The 25,786-nt window shown below is 39.0% G+C and overlaps 1 protein-coding gene across 5 annotated transcripts in view; it reads left to right on the top strand.

Annotated features, from left to right (window-relative positions):
* The window catches only part of LOC102570037 (protocadherin-11 X-linked), a 1,294,105-nt gene that overhangs the window by 195,228 nt on the left and 1,073,091 nt on the right, over nt 1-25,786 (top strand). For 4 of the 5 annotated variants that reach the window (XM_019487929.2, XM_019487928.2, XM_019487932.2 and 1 more), the window contains one exon: nt 1,442-3,928. In XM_019487929.2, coding sequence (XP_019343474.1) covers nt 1,442-3,928 — 2,487 coding nt within the window. Of the gene's footprint in view, nt 1-1,441; nt 3,929-13,327; nt 18,190-25,786 lie in introns of those variants that run through there. The other variant, XM_019487933.2, reaches the window with a different exon arrangement.

Below are 25,786 nucleotides of genomic sequence, written 5' to 3'. Positions count from 1 at the left end.
GTCTGATACTACATGCAACCAGGTTTATCTCAAACCGGTTTCAGCCATTTTCAAACTGGTTTATGTGCACTGGACATCTGTTCTGTTAAAGGTTTAAACTAATTTCTGATCACTTAAACCAGTTTATGTGTAATGTCTGTCCCTAGCTATTAAGTCCAATAAATTGCTCATATAGCAAGTTAGTACAAAATGAGAAAGGCCTGCAAAGTTGGGCCCATGAATTACTCATCAAGAACTAGGCTAGCAACAAAGGTTTTTTATTATTAATGTCATAGACCTGAGACCTTAATGTTCTTAAAAATAAACATATAAAATCCTAATTCTCCATTGCTTTTACCTTATACATGCCCACACTTTCATGTACCCCTGCCCATCCTTCTGAAAAAAATGGGCTGGCATGGTTCTCTTTGGAACTTATCAACACTCTCTTTTATTAGTAAGAGAGATTGCTGTTGATCAATGCTAATCACTTCTTTCTCCTCTGGGGACGTGTTTGCTGCCTTTACAAGATTCCCAGCTTCTACATGCCCAGAGAGACACTAGCACTGAGAAACAGATGCCACTGTTCTCCCTGCAGCATAACAGATTACTTAAAGATGACTCTTCCCAGCCCAGGGTATTAAACAGAAGCTCTATTAGTACAGTATATCTCCACATATTTATGCATTGCTTCACTGTAACAGGGGCATAAAGTGTGCACCAAACCCTATTACAGGATCTCATTATTCAAAGTATAGATGTAATAGTCCGATGATATTATTCATGAGAAAAAGCCTCTTATTTTCACACTTGGAATGTAATTTTCACTGCAAATATAAAATACATCATGATGAAAAGAGGAATAATTCTTCCTGATTTTCATGTATTTCTAATAACCTAACATGACTACTTGTGATTGTGCTACTTGAAGCTTAAATTATGTAGTAATCCACTTTTCAATATGGTACAAGTTTCTTTTTCTCTAATGGCTGCAGATTGCATGCTTACAGTGCTTTGTTGAGTGGGGAAATATAGTCCTCCTTCCCTTTTGCTTAAATCTTGGTCCAGACCTCATGTGGAAGACAGCTCTGGCTTTCTGGACCTACTCCTGCTGTGAATAAGGGATGAAGTGTAGCTTAGCCTTGTCTGCCTCCCCATTCTCCACACTCACTAGTTAAGCATGGCATGGGAAGAAACCTATATCTTTTTAAATATTTTCCCCTAGAACGAGGGAGGAGCTGGAAAAGGAAGCTTGATTTTCAAAGTCAGAATTTCTTCCAAGATCTGCTGGTATAGTAGCACACAACTTTTGTCTTAATACAAGGCCTAATGTCTCAGTAAAAGTATAGATATGCATGTAGAGATCTAAATACTTTGAGAGTCATTATGTGCAATAAGGAAGTGTGTATCTGTTAAATACATTTCCATAATAAAAGATGTTCCACTTCTGTGTCTGTTCTAGGGTCAAAATGTATTTGGACTTGATATAATTGAAACACCCGAGGGAGACAAGTGGCCACAGCTTATTGTCCAACAAATCCTGGACAGGGAACAGAAGGACACTTATGTGATGAAGATTAAAGTTGAAGATGGTGGAAACCCTCCAAGATCAAGTACAGCTATCCTACAAGTTACAGTTACTGATGTGAATGACAATCGCCCGGTCTTTAAGGAAAATGATATTGAAGTTAGCATTCCAGAAAATGCTCCAGTGGGCACATCAGTTTCACAGCTTCATGCCACTGATGCGGATCTGGGATCAAATGCACAGATCCTCTTCTCTTTCAGCAATCAAATCTCCAATCTGGCCAGAAGACTGTTTGCCATAGATAACACCACTGGTCTTATCACAATTAAAGAGCCACTAGACAGAGAGGAATCTCCTGTACACAAGTTAACTGTTTTGGCAAGTGATGGCAGCTCAACTCCATCAAGAGCAACAGTGACAATAAATATCACAGATATTAATGACAATGTACCATCAATAGACACAAGATACATCATTAATCCAGTGAATGGGACTGTGCTTTTGTCTGAGAAAGCCCCACTCAATACAAAAATTGCCTTGATTACAGTAATGGACAAAGATGCTGACCTGAATGGAAAGGTTACCTGTTTCACTGACCATGACGTCCCATTTAGGTTAAAGCCAGTGTTTGACAATCAGTTTCTGCTGGAGACAGCAACGTTTCTAGACTTTGAGGCTACCCGGGAATATGCCATTAAAATAGTGGCTTCTGATTCAGGGAAACCTCCCTTAAATCAGTCTGCAATGCTTCTGATTAAAATAAAGGATGAGAATGACAATGCCCCGGTTTTTACACAGCCTGTAATAGGACTTTCCATTCCTGAGAACAATGCTCCTGGCACCCAGCTGACTAAGATAAGTGCTACAGATGCAGACAGTGGACGCAATGCTGAGATTAGCTATATGTTGGGCTCAGATGCACCTCCTATTTTCAACCTAGACCGCCGCACAGGCATTCTGACAGCAGTGAGAAAGCTGGATAGAGAAAAACAGGACAGGTATTCCTTCACTGTTCTAGCTAAGGATAATGGGATGCCACCCTTGCAGACCAATGCTACAGTTACAGTGTCTGTTCTGGATCAGAATGACAACAGCCCTGCCTTCACCCACAATGAATATAATTTCTATGTGCCAGAAAATCTGCCCATGTATGGGACAGTGGGGCTTATCACAGTTACTGATGCTGACTCTGGAGAGAATGCTGCTGTCACTCTCTCTATATTAAATGGCAGAGATAATTTCATTATTGATCCACTTACTGGTGTAATAAGACCAAATATTACCTTTGACAGGGAGCAACAAAGTTCTTACACTTTCCAGGTGAAGGCTGTAGATGGAGGAAGACTGCAACGCTCTTCAACTGCCAAGGTGACCATTAATGTGGTTGATGTCAATGACAATAGGCCTGTTTTTGTTATCCCTTCTTCTAACTACTCCTATGATTTAGTTCCAACATCCACCAATCCAGGCTCTGTGGTAACTAAAGTTTTTGCAGTTGACAACGACACAGGGATGAACGCAGAACTCCGCTACAGTATTATAGGCGGGAACTCAAGAGGTTTGTTTACAATTGATCAGTTAACAGGCAATATCACTTTGAAAGAGAAGGTAATAACATCAGATCATGGCTTACACAGGCTGGTAATAAAAGTCAATGACTTAGGGCAGCCAGAGTCACTGTATACAATAGCACTGGTGCATTTATTTGTGAATGAGACTGTTACTAATGGTTCGTATGTGCAAGAGCTTGTACGCAGAAACATGGAAACACCAGTGGGCCAGAATGTTGGGGATGGTGAGATAACCCCACAGACCAATGACTATGTCAAGATCATCATTGCTATCATTGCAGGCACCATGACAGTTATCCTGGTAATTTTTGTCACTGCTTTGGTACGATGCCGCCAGACACCTCGGCACAAGGTTGTCCAAAAAAGCAAGCAAAGTGGGGAATGGGTCTCCCCAAACCAAGAGAACCGGCAGATCAAGAAAAAAAAGAAGAAAAAGAAACGTTCCCCTAAAAGTCTCCTTCTCAATTTTGTGACGATTGAAGAATCTAAACCTGATGATCCTGGCCATGAGCATATAAATGGTACTTTAGACATTCCCGTAGAGTTAGAAGAACAGACTATGGGAAAATATAACTGGGCCACCACACCAACCACATTTAAGCCTGACAGCCCAGATTTAGCAAAGCACTACAAGTCTGCCTCTCCACAGCCTACCTTTCAAATTAAACCCGAAACTCCTGTGCCCCCTAAGAAGCACCATGTCATTCAGGAACTGCCTCTAGATAACACCTTTGTGGTGGGCTGTGACTCACTCTCCAAATGCTCCTCAAGCAGCTCGGACCCTTACAGTGTCTCTGAATGCAGCTGTCAAGGAGGTTTCAAGACTCCAGGTCCCATACATACTAGACAGGTAAAGCAAAGTTTTTAGCTTCTTTTTCTTGCTTGCACTCTATCTCCATCTCCCTCTCCCCCACCAACTTTTTTCTTTCTTTTTTTCACTGTAGCTCTAAGCTTTGTAGAATAACTTTGTCTGTAACGATTAAAAGCCTAAAAGTTCATGCTTGGCTGAGGCATTGAAATGTAAACAGTTTGTGATTCATCAATGTTAAAGGGAAAAAATTAGAATAAATTGACTCTTAGCTTTGGGGAAATTGAGTACTGAATGATTATATTAGGGGTATTCCTGTCTGTAGATGGCAGTATGGCACTTCCTGCATTAATGTACTATATAGTTGTATAGCTCTGTAAAACAAAGAGGGGTTATGGCACTGTCCTTGCTAGTATTGTGTGCTTAGGAATCTAAGTAATCTAGGCCAGGTGGAAAGCAATAAAGCTGCAGAATCTGATAAATGGTTCTTAATGCTAATGGAGTCTGGAATTGCAGCCTTCATTTGGTCAGAGCTGTACCTCAAAGTCTCTCAAAAGCAGACAAGTAGTTTTTTTTCCCCCCCAGAGGGACTGAGTGCCATTTTCAGACTAGAAACATACCCTGCAATCTAGGCTACTAAAAGCTGACTGACTGGCACACTCAACAACATAAAGCAGCAAAGAAGGCAGTGGAAAAAAAATTAGAAAAAAGCAGAATTGTTGCCCTTACACCATCATCTTTATGTCCAAGTTCAGACCATGCAGATGCTAACTGCTCTTAGATGCAGTGCAGCATTCACAGGAGATAACTGTAAAGGTCCCCAGGTAAACATTCAGAGCAGAAATGTAAGATAATTAAAGACCTTTTGATTTTTAAGATACTAAAATAATGGTTATTAAATCACTGGGAACCAAATCTAATTTGACCCCAAATTCTAGAAAGTGTTATTAATATAATCATGATAGGTTTTACTATTTATTTGATTTACACACCTCATTTAGTGTAAGTAGTATAAGCATCAGTTCAAAAAAAGGAAATTAAAAAAGTCCAGTGTTTATGTATCACTAAATTATAAGGAATCAATGGTTTGAGAGAGGTAAATAAAGCCCGCTTATACTGTGAGTTAAATAGAGGATTTGGTTCCAGGTTGTTGTTTTTTTTTTTCAGGCATAGAATCAAAGGTCAAATCCCCAGGGGTGCATTTAAGCTTTAGTAACCTTTGACCCTACCCAGCAGAGTATCCAGTCCCCTAACTTGATTTATTTTTCTGTAAGCTTTCTTTCATTAGTTATGTGGTTAAAGCAAAATGTGCCTGAAGAAATGTCCCCTGTTCAAACTTCACGTCTACAGTTTAGAAAGATTGCTGTTGCTTTATTCATTCCTTTTTTCTGTGACACCAGTTTGTGAGGTAGACAAAATCCCTGTACCACACAAAGCTTTTTGCTGAGAGTTATTAACAGAAAGCAGAATGGAATATGATTTCTTCATATTTCTCAGTTGGCATTGATTGTGGAAAGTTTAATAACATATGAATGACATGAATGTTTTCTGTTAAGACTGTTTGAGTGGGAAATTTTTAAAGTTAAATTATGCAAGAAAAGAACCCTATCATGGTTTATAATATTGAAGTTTTTGTCTTGGTAGAGTATGAAGGTCATTTCTCAGCACCACTGGGGCCTGAGTTAAGGCATTTTCCTATTGATCTGAGGTGGCTCTGGATTAAGCCCTATGAGCCAAAGCAGTCTCCTATAGTTTTTTCACAATAGTCCACCAAAAAGAGAAAGTTTGGCATGTGGCTCACTTTAGTTCCAAGAGGTACCAATGCTCACGCACCAGTGTGGTGCCTCTGGTCCCCTCTAAAGATGCAAGTAAAGGCACAATGGGTGCATCTATATGAGATGTTGACTGCAGAGTAACCGAATAATATTGCACAGTAGTGCATCACAGCACTAAAAGTACTAATACCCTACTGTGCAGTATTATTAGGCTATGGCACAGTAGTGTCACTTAAAAGGCATTTGCTGGTGCTTACTGCACAATAACTCTGGTTACTGCTCATTTATTTAGTACAAGTACTAAATAAATGCACAGTAATGACTGCACAGTAGTGCCTTATAGATGCGCCTAATGAGATCTAATGTGCAGTCCACACAATTGTGTCTACTGCTATGCCACACATGCACAGCATAAGGCATGATTGTGATTTCCTGCATTAGATCCCATTGCACCTTACTGAGCCCAGGTTTTCCCTGTATGGGCAAGAAGATCACAGCTGCTGTACCCTCCCAGCATCCCTGCCATGCTCTTCTTGGGGACTGGTAGATCTCAGCTGTGCTTTGTGGCTGCTGGGACCCAGCTGGGTCCTGGCACTGGGAGGCATGCTTCAGGGACCCATGTCTGAAGCTGTGGGACTTTGGGTCTTGCCAGCTACAAGGTATTCCTGAGACCCAGGATCTGCAGCTTCTGGGACTGAGTGTCATCTCAACTGTGGAACTCCCAGCCCCAGCTGGACATGGTGCAGAGCTGCAGCTGGCAGACCCATCAGCTGACAGGGCTCTCAACCACAGGGGAGACCCTACTACACATAGAAATGAAAGCTGGATAGCAACCAGGTATAAAGTTAGTACACATTTTCAAGGTCTAACTTTATAGTTGGTTGGAGTTTTCTATGGTGTGATAGATATTTTGTATGTGTAGCTGATCTCAAGGTAATTCCGCAGATAACCAGTTAATTGTGCAATGCATGCAACACGTATGTCAAAGATGGGTGTTGGAAAACAGTCTCCTCAGCAGGATTGGGCCTCAGGGGCAGGTACTACCTTCATCTCTTTTTCTCCCTAGAAGAGTGAGGTTTGAGGGTTCTTCTGCTTGCCATTTTAATGGTACAGAAAAGGGAAGTACTGCTTAAGTCAGTGGGCTATCGTCACCTGAAAAGGGCTTGGTGCAATTCTGTTAATATAGGTAGAATGAGATATGAGCAGGAGTGTGGTTAATATATTACTTTGTTAAATCAGCTCCCTTTAGGTTAATTTTGTTTATGTCATGGCAGTCACCTCAGAACTTGGGAAAGTTTTAACAGCTCACTTTGCAAGGATCTTTTACAGTCGTTTGCAAATAGCATTTCTTTTAAACGCTAGAATAATTCCTTTCATACTTAAGCAAAACATAAACTACTCTGTTAATTTATGTAAGTATTGAAACAAGAAAGGATTTAATTCAATTGGCGTTTCTGATGGATTTTTTACATATAAAAGAAATCATATGTTTAAGGACAGTCAAGACAGTCAAATGAACTGTTTGGCCTTCTAGATGCCTTAAAACAGTTTAATTTGGCCGCAACACTGAACAGCTATATTGTACACTTAGAATTGTATCATCTCCATCCAGGAATATGAACTAGGAATGCAAATAGGCGACACTGAAGAATACTTTTAAGGGGCCAGCTCATAGCCCATGGAGTGTGTAAACAAACTAAAAGCTGCTCCTTACTCCTTGTAGCTGTCATGCTATTTAGCCCTTCTCCAGCCTCAGAGATTAATGGCATGGTTTAGACTTTTGCTTTATATATTCACTGATTTCACAGAAAGCTGCAGGGCAGAGCTGATCACTGAAGGAGAATAAGTTAAGTTAAAAAATATTTCTACTTTTAAAAATAATATGGTAAATGATGCCAAATAGTTGGGGAATTTTGTTCTTTACGCTAACACCGACAGTTTTTGGAATGTGTCACATAACATGCAAAAAGCTCTTTCAAGCAAATGATTAGAGAAGGAGCAAAACTAAGTATCCAGGGCCCTCTCGCCTAATTCTGGTGAATGCTGCAACTCATGGGTCTCGCATCTGAATTGCCCAGAGTTTTGTTTATGCAAAATCAAGATTTTACTCAGCTACATGAAATAAAAAACATATTCATCTGTCTGCATTTGAAAATAAATTGAACTGAAATTAGAAACATGTACATGGATAACCAAAGCTTTAAATTTGGAACCTGACCAAGGTAGGTATTTGCATAAGACTTAGCTTTGGTTTTACAAACCTAAAAATTGCTGCCTGCCTCTGTGTTACTGCTAGGATTGGTCTAATTAATCTTTAAGAAGCTAGAGATTATTATAGTTGTTCTCATGAGATGTGTAACTATCTAGATATCAGAGAGAAAAAACATAGAAGAGAGTATTTGAAGGGGCTTTTTTTCCCATTAGAAAAACTGAAATACTTTGAGCAACCAGAAGGAAAAAGAAAGAATAGGTGAAAGGACTGGAGTGGCCAGGAACAGTGAAAGGAACATTTAAGTCATGAACTACAGTAGGAGAGCAAGTATGAATGCAACTGGAGCATGCTCGGTGGAAGAAGGGGGGGGGAAAATCACAGTAATGTTTAATGAGACGGAGGAAGAAAAAAAGGAATTAATATTATTAAAAAAAACCCAACACTTTCCAGTAATTATGTATTTAGTTCTAGAGATCCTAAATGCATAGAATTTTATATGACAGCAAGTTTTCTTTTGCAAATTACTAGACTGATGTTGTAAAGAAGCTTTTCAAAGTGATAAAGTGTGAAGAAACTAATTGTTAGTAATAATGCAGTGTTTTTTAATATAGGACAATTAGGGGCTCATAAAGTAGAGGTGACATTGAGTATCTTCCAAGTTTGCAAGTTTTTATTAGCTAGTTGTAGACTTGTCAGGGGAATATATTCTGTTGCTAGGAAAATGAAATTTAAAATAAACTTAAAGACTGCATCTTGACCTATTGAGGTCAGTGGGATTTTTGCCAAAAAAAAACTTCTTGGGAGCAGGAGAAGGCTTTTAATAAAGTAATGCATTAAGTCAAATGTCTATTTCCTCTTTGTATTTATTCTTCATGTGCGTATTTGGTGAAAGGCATATGAAGACTGGATGATCTGGTAAATGAGTGAACAGGTTGATATACCATAACTGAGTAAAGCTGAGTGGCCAAATTGTTTAAAAAAAACACTCACGTGTTTCAAAGAGATACCTGTGCACCACTATACTGTGCTACTGTAGAAATGAGTGCCCTGAAGTCATTGCCATCTCTGGAAACTGGACTCAAGAAATAAATTGTTTAAAATCTTTATAGCTTTGGATTCTCCCATCCTCCTGTAGTATATACGTCTCTTCTCCTTGCCCTTTATCTTCCATTTTTACATAACTTAAGACATTCTTTTCCTCTAAAAATATTGTAATGCATATGTTACGAACACTTAAAAGCCATGATGAACTGTTTGTAATCCTAAAAATGTATAGCGGTGAAGAGTCCTGTGATTTTTTCATATGAACATTACTTATTATTAGATGCAGAAATAAGAAAAAAATAAATGGGATCTGTGCTCAGAAAATGAAGAAAAACAACAGTGTGCAGAAGAGCAGAACTGGGAAAGTTAGCTTAATAAAGTTTAATTTTTATTTCTTTTGGTAAAAAAAAGATTACAAGTGATTTTAAAGGATGCTCTAAACAGAAGTATTAACATATTAAGTTAATTATAGACATTACAAAGACTCTGATTGTTACATAAAGTAACCTAGTCCAAATTAAATCCATGTCTTAGTGACCAAAGTTATAATCTAGTTCTCAAAAAACCATTATCCATACCAATAAATAAATAAAAAAACCAGAAATGCAATCCCCACGCCCCAAAACAAAAAGCCCTCCAAAACCACATTTCCACTGCAGTACTGTTTTTGCTAACCTCAGCAAAGAAATAGGAGAGACTGAGCAGACATATGACTCTTCTCTCACTCCAAGTTAAGGCTGAGGCACCCTGAGGGGCAATATGGGTAAATCTGCATTATCACTGCCAATAGCACACCTGTTCTGCAGACAGAAGAATTTCAGTTGCTAGTTCTGTCAGTTGAACAGCCTTCATCAGCACTGAACACAACACCACTCAGATGTAGCCATCAATATGAATACTGTACTTCTCCTTGACATTTGGGAACTGGGGATTTTGGTTGGTGTTTTCAAAAAGATTTAAGGGACTTGGATATTTTGCTCTGAAATAAAAAAGGAAGTTAGACCTCTTTGCTATACTCATTCCTGATGGCTTCAGCATAATTTTACTCAGTAACACCCCAAGTAATTTAGGCTCTTTGCAACTAGGATTTGGTCTATTAGTTTCCCAAGGACCTAAGATTAAAATTAGCTTACTTCACACAATAAAATGAGTTACTCATGTTTTTGATCAAACTGATAGCTTTTCAAACTCCTTTTGTGAAACTGTGACTGCAGGATTTGTCATCCTGAATCAAACCAATCATCTGTTTAGCCTGATTCTCTCTCACTGGGTGATGTCTGAGAGAATGTACAAAGAAGCCATACAGCAGTCAATAATGGAATAACCTATTCCAAGGAAATATTTCCTCTTCAACCTCAGTAGTTGGATTTTAGTTTAAGAAAGATTTATTTATTAATTTATTGCTGGGGGGTGGGGGGAGGAGGGGTTCCGGCTTATTTGGTAGTGTTTGCTCTGGAAAATCTCTTTAGTCTTGTTTTTATTTTCCTTTTCTGGTTTGAACCTTATTTTTGATAACCCTGGCCCAACCTAAGTGTACTATTGTATATACAGACATTCAGGATGGAGGTGAAGGGGTGTGGCCACACCCGCTTTGTGGACAGAGAGCGCTCTCAGCTCATCAGCATGCCAGTGCAGCCTGTGTTGGAGCTCCACATGTGCCTTTGCATTTGCATGTGCCTGAGTTCACTGACTATTCAATGCAGGTTGTGGCCAGAGCTACTGCTTTTGCACATCTGGGAGCCCAGGAGATGAGAGCCACTCCTGTTCAACCTACCCATCCTTCCTCCCTTGCTGAAAGAGAGGAAAAGAGAGGATGTGTGGCAGCAGTGCTGTATCAAAGTAGGTACAGCCAGAGCTTGCACTGATCTGCTGGTGAGCTTAGAAAGCTCACAACCCATGCAGAGCTCTGGCGTGCTGGTGAACTCATTGTGTGTGTACTGCCAAATGAAAGGAGGTGTGACCATGCCACCTCACACCTCTGGATCCATCCTGATCCCTTGAAGTTAAGGGCTAAATCGTATTTTCTTTTCTGCCTTTAAATGCCACAATCACAGTCACATAACAATTATGGGCCCTTTGGGATTCTGCTCTGGGTATGCAAATGTACACATGCCCACTGAGCTTGCTCAGTAGGAATGCACACTGGCTGGGCAGTTGAAATAGGTGAAATAGGGTTTTCCAGATATGCACATAAGGCCAGGTAAGTCCCCACATTTTAGTTACAGCAAAACCATGACTAGCAGGTGTTTGATGCTAGAGGAAAGCCTTTCACCTTTTACACAGTCCAGTTATAGAGGAGTTAGGACATTCACACAGGGAGCAGGAGACCCAGGTTCTAGCTCTCCTTCATCCCTTCCCAGAGAAGGTTTGAATCTGTATCTCCTGCTTACTAGAAAACTGCTCTGCTCAAAAGGCTATGGTAAGCATTGACCAGGCTTCTCTGCAGTCCCCCCTATGGCTCTTCACACTATACATTTAATTTTCATTAGATAGAATGGATAAACAACACCAAGAAAGTTTCTATCCTCTTGGACAGGGGCTCGGAAAGAATGTAGGGCTCCCTACCCTGCGAGAATAGCATACTTCTTCCTGAGCTGGCCTTGATCTGGTTGCTTGACTTTACATACCTCCCTCTCTTGGCTCCAGATGGGGCCCAATTTGAGGTAAATGCTGTAGAAAGCTCTCAGCAGCATGTCTACACAAGGTGTTCAAGCGCAGTAGACTAATTCACTGTACATTAGTGCGGTGGGCAAAACCCCTGCTACTGTGCAGTAGTTTTAGTCTACTGTGCCTTAACATCACAGAAAGACCATTTATTTGCACTAATACACAGTAGTGCCAATTATAGTGTATTAATGAATGTGTAGACGCTCCCAGTAATGCTAAGTCTGTTGCCTAATGGTTAAAGCATATTGCTGAGAATCAGCAGATCCAGTCCTCTCTAAGTGAGGGTGGGGAGCCTAATATCTCAGTCTCGCTTCCTGGGCAAAAATGCCTTAACCTCTATGCTACTGGAGTAAAAAAAAACAGACGGGAGGGCTGAAGTCTCATTCTCCACCATTTAACATAGAAAAAGGTGTCTATACAGGTAATTCTACATGTAATTACAGATTTGGCATAAGTGCCCAGAACTGTAGTTACATGCCTGTGTATGTGCCCATTAGGTATGTAAAATGCAATAGGATTTAGCCTAAAAGAGTCTGTATTTTAAGGGAAATTAAAATGACCCACATTAAAATGACCCCTTTGGCCCACAATAATGAGTAACTACTTATTATACTTACTGGGACCAATGAAGTAGCACTAGCAGAAGATATATATTCCCTGGAGGAAATTGAGAAACATCTTTTTTCTCCCTATTTCTACCAATTTTTAAGTTTCTCACTGAGGAAACAAAAAATGGGAAATGTCGGTGGGAAAATACTTGTATTTTCATTTTTATTTTCATTCATGGTTTACAGTAATTACTGTACAACTTTCAGCATCATTGAGATCAGAATCAAATACTACTTTAACTTTTTACACTTATTTCACATTGTATTCACTCAAAAAATCATCACTAATTATTATGCAGATGGTAGGACAATGTGGCACCTTATGGACTAATTTGTTCAGAGAAGCACGAGCTTTCGTAGGTTATAATCTGTTTTGTCAGACGCACTGAAGTAGGCTGTAGCATACAAAATTCATGCCACACTGACATGCCTTCCACTTAACTTCAAATTCGTGTGACTGATTGCTCGTTCTCTACTAATTGTTGTTACCCTAATAGCAACATGTTTGACCAGTGACTGGTATATGGTGATTTATTTGTCACAACATTCTCTCTCTCACTGGGACAATTGATTTGAAGAATTCAGTTCCTTGATTTATGATGATGCTGATTTGTGATGCCATGGATGGTGAAAGATGAGTCTTTAAAGCAGAGTTGTTTTGAATGGCTGTTGAAACCCTAAAGAACCCAGTTATATGTTATGTGTAATGTTTTGGTGTTTTTCTCTTAGATCGATTTTAGTAGGATGGCTGGGGGTTTAGTTTTTGCTTTGAGGAGATAAAGTGGTGGGAGGTCTGGCATTGTGTTACCACTTTGTATTATCACTTTGTGTTACCAGTTAAAATACCACCCACCCCAGTTACTTTTATGCTCTGATTTTGTGTGTTTGCATTTGTGCATGCATGCGTGCATTCACGTATGTGTGTATCACACACAAACATATGCACTCACTTTTACACTCACACTCACGCATTTGACTCTTGCAGTCAAAAATTGCATTCCCCTTAGAAGTAAATGTACTTAATTCACAGAACTCGCAGGTGTCAACCTAGCAGAAATTTGAAGACAAACATTACAGTATATGGGAAAAATGATGCAGGAAAGGGCTTTTCTCATGCTGTTTCTCTGTTTGCCAGCTCTGAACGTCATCGCATCTGATGTTATGTACTGAAGTCGTACGTGTACACAATGATGTTAAGCCAGCAAACATGAAAACATGGAAATAGCACGAGAAAGCCCTTTGTCCTGTCTCTGATTGCCGAAGACTTTTATCGTCTGATCTCCAGAGGGGTTTGGAAGTGGCCCTGAACTGTTCAAGCTGCCCTACTGAAAGGTATCCAGGGCAAGAATTTTTTTTTTAAGAAAAGAAAGACAAAGAGACTTTAGTGCGTTGTGCTATAGTGTTCTTTAATGTAGTTTTGCTAAGGAAAAAGTAAGTAATGTGACCCATCATTGCGTGGATGGTGGTTATGATAAATCAATGGTTTTCTTATGTTGCTTGTAATCACCTACTTGTTCTAGAACTTTTGTCCTTATTTATTTGTGTTGAAACAATTAGTAGTTTTATTTCTATAGATATTGTAAAAGGGAGCAATAAATTTTATGCATACATCAAAGAAGAAAGAGAATATAAAGTTCTTTATACTCCCTGCATTTTTTGAATCACAGATACATTGTCACTTAAGACACATATTACACCTTGAGGAGTAATTATTATTTATAGTTATTTCCATAAAATTTTTCATACTGATACTGCTGCTAATGGATCATAACTAGGTATGACTGAATCACTTGCTGTTTATTTTCATAAGCTCAATAGGAGTAGTGGGAATATAAAAACTTCCTGCTTTCTTATACATAAAACCCCTATAGTGAACATTCACCTTTTCAATTACTAGCAAGTATTCACTTAACTTTTTAAAATAAACATTATTTTGTATTATGCTTCTGCAATCTTGATATACTCTGCACACCAGATGTCATATGCTTAATCATTTTAAGTAATTTTATAAAAAATAAAACCGCTTGCTTTTAGTGGGATAAAGTAAAAATATCATACTTTGGGTTGCACCTGAAAATGGTTTCATCCTTAGCCAGAGCAAGAAAAAAGTGCTGACTTCTATTATTGTGATTTTTAAAATTATTTTCCTGTTCTGTTTAACATTTGCTTTTCTATAGTTAAATTAATATTACATTTTAATTTGTTCTAAGCACACCTGATTTTGCAAAATATCCCTAACACTTTCACTTGCAACGTGGCTGCAAGTGACTGTATATCTGTTGCCTCACATTTAAGAGAATAATGCTTAAAAGGGTGTGTGCATCATTTAATAATAATAGCATTTCATATAAAATGCAATATCTCGTAGGAAGCAAAAGGAGTATAAAGAACCCTGTTTTCTGCACTCGTGAAGATTCATATGATACTAGTTTGCTACAATAAAATGGGGCTTAGTCTCTGTTTTTAACTCAGCTATATACAGTATGTGTAGTTTTGTTTAAAATGAAAAGTAATTAATGATTCATCAGTTACACTACAAAATGAAAGTCTCACAGTACTGTATTTTTGATGTAAAGGTATTTAAACCAGGCTTGTACATAATATTCACATTGCCTCAGTCCCCTGACTGAAGAATTTCTGCAATGACTGTTGCCTAAAGTTCCCTTCACTTTTGCTATCTGGCTCTTTAAAAAATTGCTTACTTGGCTATCTGGTCTGTAAAATATAATAAATTCTATTAATTATGAAGTATGTATTGTAATTTAGCATATTATATTGCATACTCATAGATACGACTTGTTGTAGAAGAATATTTAATTTTGTATAATGAAATCATTCTTTTATCTGGCAAAAAAATGATTTATTATAAGACAGTTTTACCGTTCATATTCATACTTTCTTTGCAGTTCTCACTCTTCCAGTTAAACTAGCAAAAGTTTCAATGGTTAGACATATAGTAATGATATTTATTGAGTTTTCCTTCAGTACTACAGTTTAGTGCTGGGGCATGGTGGCAGGTTGGTGAAAGTATCTTACTATGGCTTCAGAGGCATGAATAATTCAAACTCCATTCTATACTTATCCTGAAGGCTGCCCTCGTTTGACTCAAGTCTACATGGGTACCTGGCCATTCAATCTGAGGAGTCAAAGGTAGTTGGATATAAGGCTGGCCACATCCCATTTTTTTATGTCACTTATGGAAACTGGTGTGCCTAATCAGGCTACCTGTTTGGCTGTTTAGCTCAGGTGCACCTTTGACTTTTTTTCACCACAATCAGCTAGCTCTTGTGGCTTGCTACTTCCATTTTTCAGTATAGAAGGGGAGAAAAAATCTGTATAAAAGTGGATGAGATTTAATTTAAGAAAGAGAATTTGATCTAAAAAGCTGAATGTGGCTTTTTCTTATAGCAAGTTTTTGCCTAAATACTATATAATGTAAGTCTCTAGTAAAGGATCTGTAAAGCAATCTATAGTTTGAATAATTGGCTTCTATGTTGGGAAGAGCTGTTCAGCAGGAATTCAGCCAGACTTCAGAACATTGAAAAAAGACAACCCCCCCCCCCCCCCAAAAAAAAAAAACCCAAACAAAAAAACTTCTATCATGCAGGGACTGAAGACCATTAACTTATTACATCTGTGGGTATACCATTTATGTTGAACTAGTGTAAGCACCAAAATGTGTTAATGATATTGTGATGCTTTTTCCAAGTAACTGATCTTGTTGGACACTTTTACATTGAGCTGCTCTAATTATAAGCCCTGTAACATCTTGCATACCACTATTCCTGAACTTCAAAATGGTGGTGGGGGCACTTGAACTAAAGGTCATTCAACAAGTTGTAGATCAAATGCCCCCACCACCGTTTTGAGGGGTGGGGTAACTGATAGACGAGATGCAGAGACTGGCTGGAGTGTGGTAATTAATGGAGTCTGGCAAAAAAAATTAATTAATTGAGTTTGCTCTGATGCGCTGTAATTACATTGTGTCAAAGCAGCCTCACAACATGTCTATAGGAACCCTTTGAGACTGGAAATAAGGGGGTGGAAATATTATAAAATATTTTTTTTTCCTGTGAGAATCCTGGTATACCCACTTCTACTCCTGGCTGAAAAATTCCTCAGTTACTTTTTACTAGTAATGTAGGCAATGTCTGAGTCACACAGTGGAGAGCCATGCATGGATGCTTGAATTAGCTTGGGTACTCAAATCAGCATAGCCACATTAGCACAGTGATCTGTTGAGGCTAATTTACCAGCCTGACAAGCTGGGTATATTAATTGGGGTTAACTATGAATGTGCCTATATGGTTTCCAGTATCTGAGCTAGTTTATTCAGAGCTAAATCCAAAATCTTTGCATTGCAGTGCCACATAGACATATCCTTACTGGGTATGATACAATCTATGAACTGTAAAAAGAAGTAAAAACAACATGATTTTATAATTTGTAGGAATTAGTTGTGAACATTAGAAGAAGGTTTAGGAGACCCTTATTCCTTCTAAATGGCCTGTAGGTAGATATTTCAGGTTACTAAGTAAGTCTCTTTTTGTGGCTTCCTCCAGTCCTTGAGTCATTTAGTCAAATCTGTGGACCCTTTTTCCCCTCCAAAAAGGGATGAAGGGAAAAGAATACAAGGGAATACAATCTCTTAAGAATTATGTCAAGTTCAATACTTGAGTGCAGGCTTTATTAGGATGACTTATTCCTTCCTATTTGTGTAATTATATTTTGTGTGTTTGTTTTCTTACATTTGTATATTACTTTAAAAAAATCTTGGCAACTGGCAGAAGATTTGTTCTGAAAGCTCTTTTCTTCTGCTGTTGGCTTATTGTACCATCACTCTTAAGTGATAACCACTTTTTAAATATAGATATATGCAGACCATTTAGTTCTGGGCCAGTCAGAGAAGGGAAGGATAATGCTCTTTCCTAAGTTTTCCCTATTGAATGTCAATTAAGAAGAATAGTTTTAAATTCAAAGTTAATTGACTGTTTAATTTTTTTTTAATGGAAAGGTTGATTAATTTCATTTTTCAATAGCCATCAAATATTTCTGTTTATTGTATTTGAGGCTTGACTATATTGAAACCTTATCATTGGATTTTTATTATGAATCAGCATAATCTCAGCATATTTCATTATGTTATTTGTCTTCTGTACCATTCTCATTCCCATTTCCATTGCATGGAGTGGTATGTATAGATGAGTTGCTGATCCCTATGATCCTGAGATACTGAACCCTATGCTACACATGGCCAAAGATGGCTTTCAGGTATTGTTCTTCTTCTTCCTTTGGCATATAATTGATGCCTGGGATATATACGAATGCAGGTCTGCCAAAGCTTGGTGCCATTCATAATCTCCAACAGATATGTTGCTCACCTTGATTTTAAGTGAGTCACACTAAGGAAAAACTAATATTATAGGTTGTACATGACATGTAAACTGTAGCTTGTGTAAATTCTTTATTAGAAAAGCTATTGGACTTCGGGACCTCTTGAAGTCCTTCTAAATTTCATTAAGCAGAGGACTGCTAAAGTGTAGTAGGGGGCAGTCACAATCTGGTATGTGATGTAAATATAATTATTTTTTTAACATACACTGTAATGCAAGTCTTTTTTTCTTATGCATTCTCAATTATTTCTGGTTTTATCATGGTGCAAATATTTATGATACATCCTGATCTTAAGTATTATTTGTAAAATAATTTTTAACAAATATTTTTAAATATATTTTTTTGCTTTCAAATTGAATTACCAAACACTGTTGCTTTTATGTCTTATTTATCTATTTCTAAAATAAATTCTGTTTGAAGACTGTATTTGTATACCCTTTGAAGAAACACAGCCTGTTAAGTCTTTGCCATAGACAATGCACACACATAAACAAAAGTATTTTGACACAGATTAGGTGGAGAAATGATAAAATACATTTTAGCACAAGTGAAATACTTTAAGTGTTTTGTTGTCTCAAAGAAAGTAAATCATTCCTAAAACCACATGTTGTGTAGTAGCTTGGCTCTGTTCGTCTTTTCTCCAAACAAATTCTTACTAGTGGGCAGAACAGAACAGGATGCAATATAACAAAGTTAAGTGCAAAGTGCTGCATCTAAGGAGAAAGAATCACCAACACACCTGCAGACTGGGAGGTGACTTTCTAAGCAGCACTGCAGCAGAAAGGGATCTCAGAGTCATAGTCGACTCGAAAATGAACATGAGTTGTCAATGTAACCAAGTCATAAATAAAGCCAACCGCATTCTTTCATGCATTAGAAGGTGCATCACAAACAGTTCTGAGGAGGTGATACTTCCCCTCTATGCGGCATTGGTAAGATTGCAGCTGGAGCTCCAGTTCTGGGCACCGTACTTCAAGAGGGATGTGGATAACCTTGACAGGGTCCAAAGGAGGCCTACTCATATGGTTAAGGGCCTGCAGGTAAGATCCTACGAGGAGAGATTGAGGGACCTGAATCTCATCAGCCTCAGCAAAGAAGCCTGAGAGGAGATCTTGTGGCCCTCTACAAATTCATCAGGGGGTAGTGGGGGGGGGAGGGTAGCAAGAAATAGGGGACATTGTTTACCAGGGTCGTCCTTGGGGTTACCAGGAACAATGGCCATAAACTGATGGAGAACATATTTAGATTAGACATTAGGAAAAACATTCTTTATGGTGAGGGTTGACAAAATCTGGAATGATCTTCAAAGGGAGGTGGTGCTCTCCCCTACTTTGGCGGTCTTTAAGAGGAGCACCAGGCTGGAGTCATCTAACCCCAGCACTCTTTCCTGCCCAGGGCAGGGGGTTGGACTCGATGATCTACTAAGGCCCCTTCCAACCCTAAAAAGTCGATGAAATCTAATGTTAATTGGCTCAGCAAGTCAAAGTTTAGAAATACATAACCACCTTTTAGTTGTGTGCAAAAGTTGTGCCTGTACATGCTATGTGGATATATGCATACTACAGCACTATTTTAATATATATATTACGTTATGTATATTATAACTGCTCATGTGGGAATGTATAGGATAAATTTTATATCTTATTTTTTGTGCTGGTCAGAAAACAATATTTCTGCTTCACAAAATATGTTCTGTTTATGCTCTGAGGAGTTATTTTTATTTTTCAATGAAAAAAACGAGCCCTTATTTAATGTTTCATAGAATGCAAACAAGGCAGAGCTCCTTGATAAGAGTATGGTCACCTGAATGTGGAGACCTAGGTTTAGGATTCTACTGTACTTGATTCCAAATGTATTGGTCATATCAGTTTATTCCAAAACAGAGAATAGGGCCTAAAATATTTGTGTCTGTATTCCAAGACAGTTCCCTATCAATTGGAATATAGTCTCTCTGTTACTTCCTATTAAAAAATCTTCCCATTAAAAATGTCACCAAAGTTTATATATATTCTGGGAGCTCCATATATGATATGTATGCATGCATGTATATGAAATATAAATATTGATTATATTAAAATCGAGCACACACAGAAATGTCATATTAACTAAGTATGTTATTATTTTTACAACCTTGCTTTGTAAAATAAGGAGTTTTTCAATGGTACACGCTACATTTCTGGTACCTTTTAAACTATTTTTATACATTTGTTTAATGTAGGTCATGATAAATGGTTCAGCTTATGTAGCAAATAGCATTTTCTTTTGTCAGTGAAAATTGTATAACAGTGTCAAAGAAATAATATTTGACTTTCCACATAAAGCTACTATCGCACTGAGCCAGCAACAGAATTATCAGCTGAATTCAGCCTTTCTTCTCATTAGTTTTTTTTCATCCTCCTTGTTCCAAGGGAAGGCACTCCTAAGCAAACTGGCTATCTTTTCTTTGCCTTTGCTTTATGTTTCTTTCTGCAATCTAATCTCCTGAGACTTTGTTTTTTAACCTAGTTTAGCCAATGAGGACCACATTGGTCTTTCTGATCAGGTGGTTACTGTTTTGATTGTCTAATCAGCACAAAAATTTCCCCCTGATCTAAAGCCAGATTGTAGATAGGCTGCAGACAGGTAGACATGCAGATGAGAATGTGGAACTGAATGGCCTGAAAGTTTTATTCTTCTGAAGGAAACTCTTCCTCCTTGCTTCATCCAGGGATCCAACAGTTTATTATTATTATCATTATTATTAATATTAATATTATTAATATTTTGCACACATCTCTTTCATGTAGTGTTTTATTTTTTTATTTTTATAATACAATGTGTGGTCTGGGTGAGGCACAATTCATGTCTGAGTCAGATACGCCAAATACCTACTGAATGAAATACCCCTAGCAAGTGACAGGCATGTGGAATCACATTTCCTTGGAACTTTTAAATTATTTGACTAATCCAAAGTATACATATTCAAAAGGAAAAAAAATATTCTGTCTTGTTTTAACAAGTCATTTGGGGAGTTTCATAGGTAGCAAACTCCATATTCCTAAAATAATAATAAAAAAATGGATGTTTGTCAGGTTGAATATTATCAATTACTATAAAACAAGTACATATGCATTGCCATAAGGTACTTAAATGCCAGAAAAGTTAACATTAAATATTCTGGGGTGGTGGTGTTCAGTTTTTTAAACAACTTCTTAAAATTTAAAAAAAAAAAATCCTCAATTTGTATGGTGAAATGCCTTCCAGAGGTTTATATAATATCAAGTGCTACCTGGTAATTGCTCTCTGTTTGGGAAGTTTGCCAGCACTCAGCACTCAAGAATTACACAGAAAGACTTGACTTTGTGTGATAGGATATGGTTGAAAAAGTGTATGATAGGTTTCACTTTTGTCTGTGAAATATTTCAGACTGCTGTTATTGGGCTTCAGAATATATACATATTTCATAGCTCAAAGGAGGTGCTCCTAGTCTTATTTATTAAGAAGCAGGACTCACCATTTATAATTTATCCAGTAGAAGCATTTGAAGGGGAACAATAAAAGGCATTTTGTACCCTTAATCCTAAAATTTAATAGAAGGCAACTCTCCCATTCCTGTTGATTCCTAGGTGACTTGGATCCTGATTCATGCAAAATCAGTTGGGTTTTATATAGAAAGAGGCCATCTGCTCTGAGTCAATCCCCAGATAAAACTTGGTTGGGTTGGATAGGGACAGTATAGGATAGTGGGAACTATTTTTGATACTTTGAAATGCATGCTGAACAGTTGATAAGCTCAAAGTCTTCTCTTACTCACATTCTCAAACCCTTATTTACATACCATATTTACTTGAATTCAGGATGAGGTTTTTCTTCCCCATTTCACACGGGGGGAAAAAGCCCCTCATCTTGAATTCTGGGACAAAGCAGGATGGAGGCAGATAGCTGCAGCTGCTGCATGACCCCAAGCTCCTCCTTCCCAGCTGCTTCCCCACATAGTCTCTGCCTCTCTTGCCCCCAACACCATCTCCCCTCCCCCTGCAGTCTCTTTCCCTCCCCTGCCCACTTCCACTGCTTATCTCTAGTTCTGGTCCCATTCCAGCCCAGTACCCAGAGTCCATAGGTAGGCAGTAGAAGGGCAGGTACCATGGGGTGCAGGAATGGAGGGATCCAATAGCGGGAGGAAGTGAGGGGATAGGGGTCAGAGAGGCAGGAATAGGGGATGGTAGTAGAGAGGGCAAGTGTTGGGGTGGACAGGCAGATGAGGGCAGGGTGTGGGGTGGCAAAGGAGTAAAGTGACATGACCCCCCCACTGCCTCCCCCAGCACCTCCCCCTACCTCCCCTACTGCCTGCCCCGCAATGCCTTTCCCCCCACTTTCTTCCCCTCACCACCTGACCTCTTCAATAATCAGATTCTGCACATGGCAAATTAATTATTTACTAATTATTGGGGGTTGTCTTAATTTCAGAGTCATTTTGGATTCAGGTAAATATGATAGGTATCTCTTATTACACAGTCCTATTTAAATTAATCAGTTGTTTTATAGAACATGCGCTAATTAGTATAAGATGAATAGAAACCAGACCATCAATGATCATCTAGATCTGACTATAAATATCTTTGTAATTACAGGTGGCTTCAGGATATGACTCCAGAATAAGAAGCCTTAAATGTAGCAGGTGGCTGACTTGTATTAGATTTTTAGGAAATTATTCCTTGTTCTTGCTTGCTAAAGAATGCAAGATAATCCATTTTGGATGGAAGAGAAAAGACAAGTAATTCAGACCAAAAATGTGTGGGCTGCTCCTCTTTAGTACTTGTACTGCATGAAGTTATTTTAATAGTTAAAAGCAGTACTAACAGGGAGTTGGCTGTTTTAATAGGCCTTTTTCTATTTGTAAACTTTATGATTCCATGATTATTTTGCTGCCTGGGGTCTCTTATTAAAATCAGAATATTTTAAGACCTAATCACAAAGTATAACTGCTAAATTTTACTGCACCTTCATTTCCTCACCTAACAATGTTAAGAATTATGTAAATAGTAGGAGCTTAACAACATTTTTCAAGATATAATCTTCATAAACTTTTTTTTACTCTATTTCCCTAAATCCAAGATGACTGAATTTAAGATAACACCCTTCCAGTAATTAAATTCTACACATTGAAAAATTATGATTTCGTTATAAGTTTTCAATGTATAGAATCTAGTTATTGGAGAGTCATCTTAAATTTGTATCCCACACCACTGTAGCTGGGAAAGCAGGGGGAGGGGTATAGGCAGAGAGCCATGTGGTGCGGGGGGAGGCAATAGGGGGAAGTAATAGAGGGGCATGTGCTTAAGGGTTAGCTGTAGGGGGGCAGGTGGGGGAGGAGGAGATGGGACAGGCAATGGGAAAGATGGGGCGGGTGGTCAAGAAACCTGATTGACTCTTGCCCTCTGCCTTCCCACACCTTGCCTCCTGGTTCCTGTCACCCCCACCACTTGCCCCCATGCCTCCTCTCCACTGTGCCTGTCCCCCCATACCTGCACCCTCGTTACTTGCCCTCCCCCATGCTGCCTATAACACCCTGGCACCTACCTCCCCTTCAGTGCCTGCTCTCCAGCCTGGCAGCCCCTGTTATCTGCCCACCTCTGCCCCCACAGCCTCTGCTCCCCTCCACCACCATTGCCTCTTCCCCCCTAGCTATTTCCCCCTTCACCACTTACCCTTTAGCTCTGGCCCCACCCCTGCACACTTTCATTACTTTATAAGGTACAAATCTGTTACCTGAGTTCTGTTGGTAATAACCAGAATTATAAAGGGAACACTTTGATAGATACAGTGTGATTGAATTAACTGGAATGCATGAGTTAATAGCATTATCTAGCTGGCCAGTGTGACAAATCTAAAGCAGCTGCTGTATTTTGCACCTGCTAGAGGGGGCGTATTGCAGCAGGAGGAAGGCTCTGTGTAGAATGCATTGTAGAAAACATATTTCCTTGTTGTAAAAGCATGGTGGAGTGTGCATTTGGCTATAGAAAGCCTATGCTTTATGGGAATATATTTGTCACATAGTTGAAAGTTACCTTTGAGAGAGTCTGCAGGAGGAAAACTCCGGGCATAGCTCTTAACAGAGGTACTAGGTTGGAGAATTGACCTGTCAAAATTCAAGCCACAAAATCACCTGTCTGCTCTCATTCCTTTTCCCAGTTAGCCACCATGTGGAAGCCTTGGCTGGATAAAGGAACAGAAATACTGCTGGTCATTCGAGTCTGAATTCAGTCAGGCTACTAAATAACAAAGAAGCTGTCATGCTAGTTCCTGACATAAAAGTCAAGTACATGCTGGTATGTCGAGAAAATGCCAGGATTTTTGATGGGTGTCAGGTTCTAGTCTTTTAACACGTAAAGTCAGAGTTGAAGTGGTAAATTTTCATTGTGGAAGATGAGGATCTACACATACACTTTCTTATGTTCAGATATCCCTATATTATACCTAGCTGGACACTTTATGTAATATAATAACTGATATTTGAAACTGGCAGAGTTCTTGAGGGCCTTATTTGTTTTTTGTTCTAGTGCAAAACTTTTTAGATTAAGCTTAATGAAAGTTTTGCTCATATTTTCTTTTTTCACTTTATTAGTTATATTGATGTGAGTTAAGAATAAAATTAAAAGATTCATGTTTCCATGCAAGGAATGAATATGAAGGTGTTCAAGAAAAAACTTTGTATGTCTGCACACATAAATGTATACCAATATAAACTGGTATATTTGGTAATCTATACCACCTCCCACTCTCTGAAAGTAATAGGACATGAAGCTGCTCCTACTAAAAATGGAAATGGGAAGTTATGTGATTTATGAGTTATAAGATGGGAAGGGTGATGGTTCCTCAAGGAACTGATCCTGCAGGCACAGAGGGGTACCATCCCAGTACACATAAAGGGAGGCAAAAGAGCCAAGAAAACCTCTTGGCTGAGCAGAGAAATCCAGGATAGCCTACAGAGGAAAAGAGAGGCTTATAGGCTGTGGAAGCAGGGGCCAGCCACCAAGGAGGAGTATACCTGCTTGGCTCATGTTTGCAGGGAAGCAGTGAGGAAGGCCAAAGGATTAACAAAGCTCAGGCTGGCAGCAAAGATTAAGGGTAACAAAAAGTCCTTTAAGTACATAGGGAGCAAGAAGAAGGCGCAGGCTAACATAGGGCTGCTACAGGATGGACTAGGGCAGTTCATAACAGATAGAATGGACAAAACTGAGCTCTTAAATGACTTCTTTGCATCTGTGTTCCTGGACACGGATACAAACACACCTCCCAATGAGACTTTAGTCTGGCTTCAGAGAGATACCAACCCACCAGCAGTTAGCGCTGACCTAGTGAAGGGACACTTGGAGGGGTTGGACATATTTAAGTCAGGAGGCTCTGATGATCTTCACCCAAGGGTATTTAAGGAATTGGCTGGTGTCATGGTGATACCACAGATGCAACTGTTTGAGCACACATGGTGCTCAGGACAGGTCCCAGAAGACTGGAAAAGGGCCAACGTGGTCCCTATTTTCAAGAACAGAAGGAAGGAGAACCCAGGTAATTATAGGCCAGTTTGCCTCACCTCTGGGTCAACCAGCATGGGTTTATAGCAGGCAGATCCTGCCTGGCTAACCTGGTCTCTTTTTATGAACAGGTCACAAAGTACTTAGATGCAGGAGTAGAGGTAGATGTTATTTACTTGGATTTTAAAAAGGCTATTGACACAGTGTCGCACCTAATTCTTACAAGTAAACTAAGCAGCTGTGACATGGATTTTTTACAGTCAGGTAGGTGGAAAACTGGCTTATGAGACACACCCAGAGAGTGGTGGTGGATGGGTCAGTTTCTACCTGGAGAGATGTGGGCAGTGGTATCTCCCAAGGCTCTGTCCTTGGACCAGTACCGTTCAATATCTTTATCTGTGATTTAGATGAAGGTGTGGAAAGCACTGTGTACAAATTCATAGATGACACCAAAATATGGGGTATAGTAAACACACTAGAGGGTAGGGAGTGAATTCAGGTAGATTTAGATAGACTGGGGAAGTGGGTGGATCTGAATAGGATGCAGTTTAACAAAGATAAGTGCGAAGTGATGCACCTGGGGAGAAAGAATCACCAATACACCTATAGACTGGTAAGTACCATTCTAAGTAGCACAGCAGTAAAAAGGGATCTCAGAGTCATAGTTGACGCAAAAATGAATGAGTCAC

This window comes from Alligator mississippiensis, chromosome 8 (assembly GCF_030867095.1).
Source record: "Alligator mississippiensis isolate rAllMis1 chromosome 8, rAllMis1, whole genome shotgun sequence".
Lineage (NCBI taxonomy): Eukaryota > Metazoa > Chordata > Crocodylia > Alligatoridae > Alligator > Alligator mississippiensis.
This window is presented reverse-complemented; position numbering and strand designations above follow the sequence as displayed.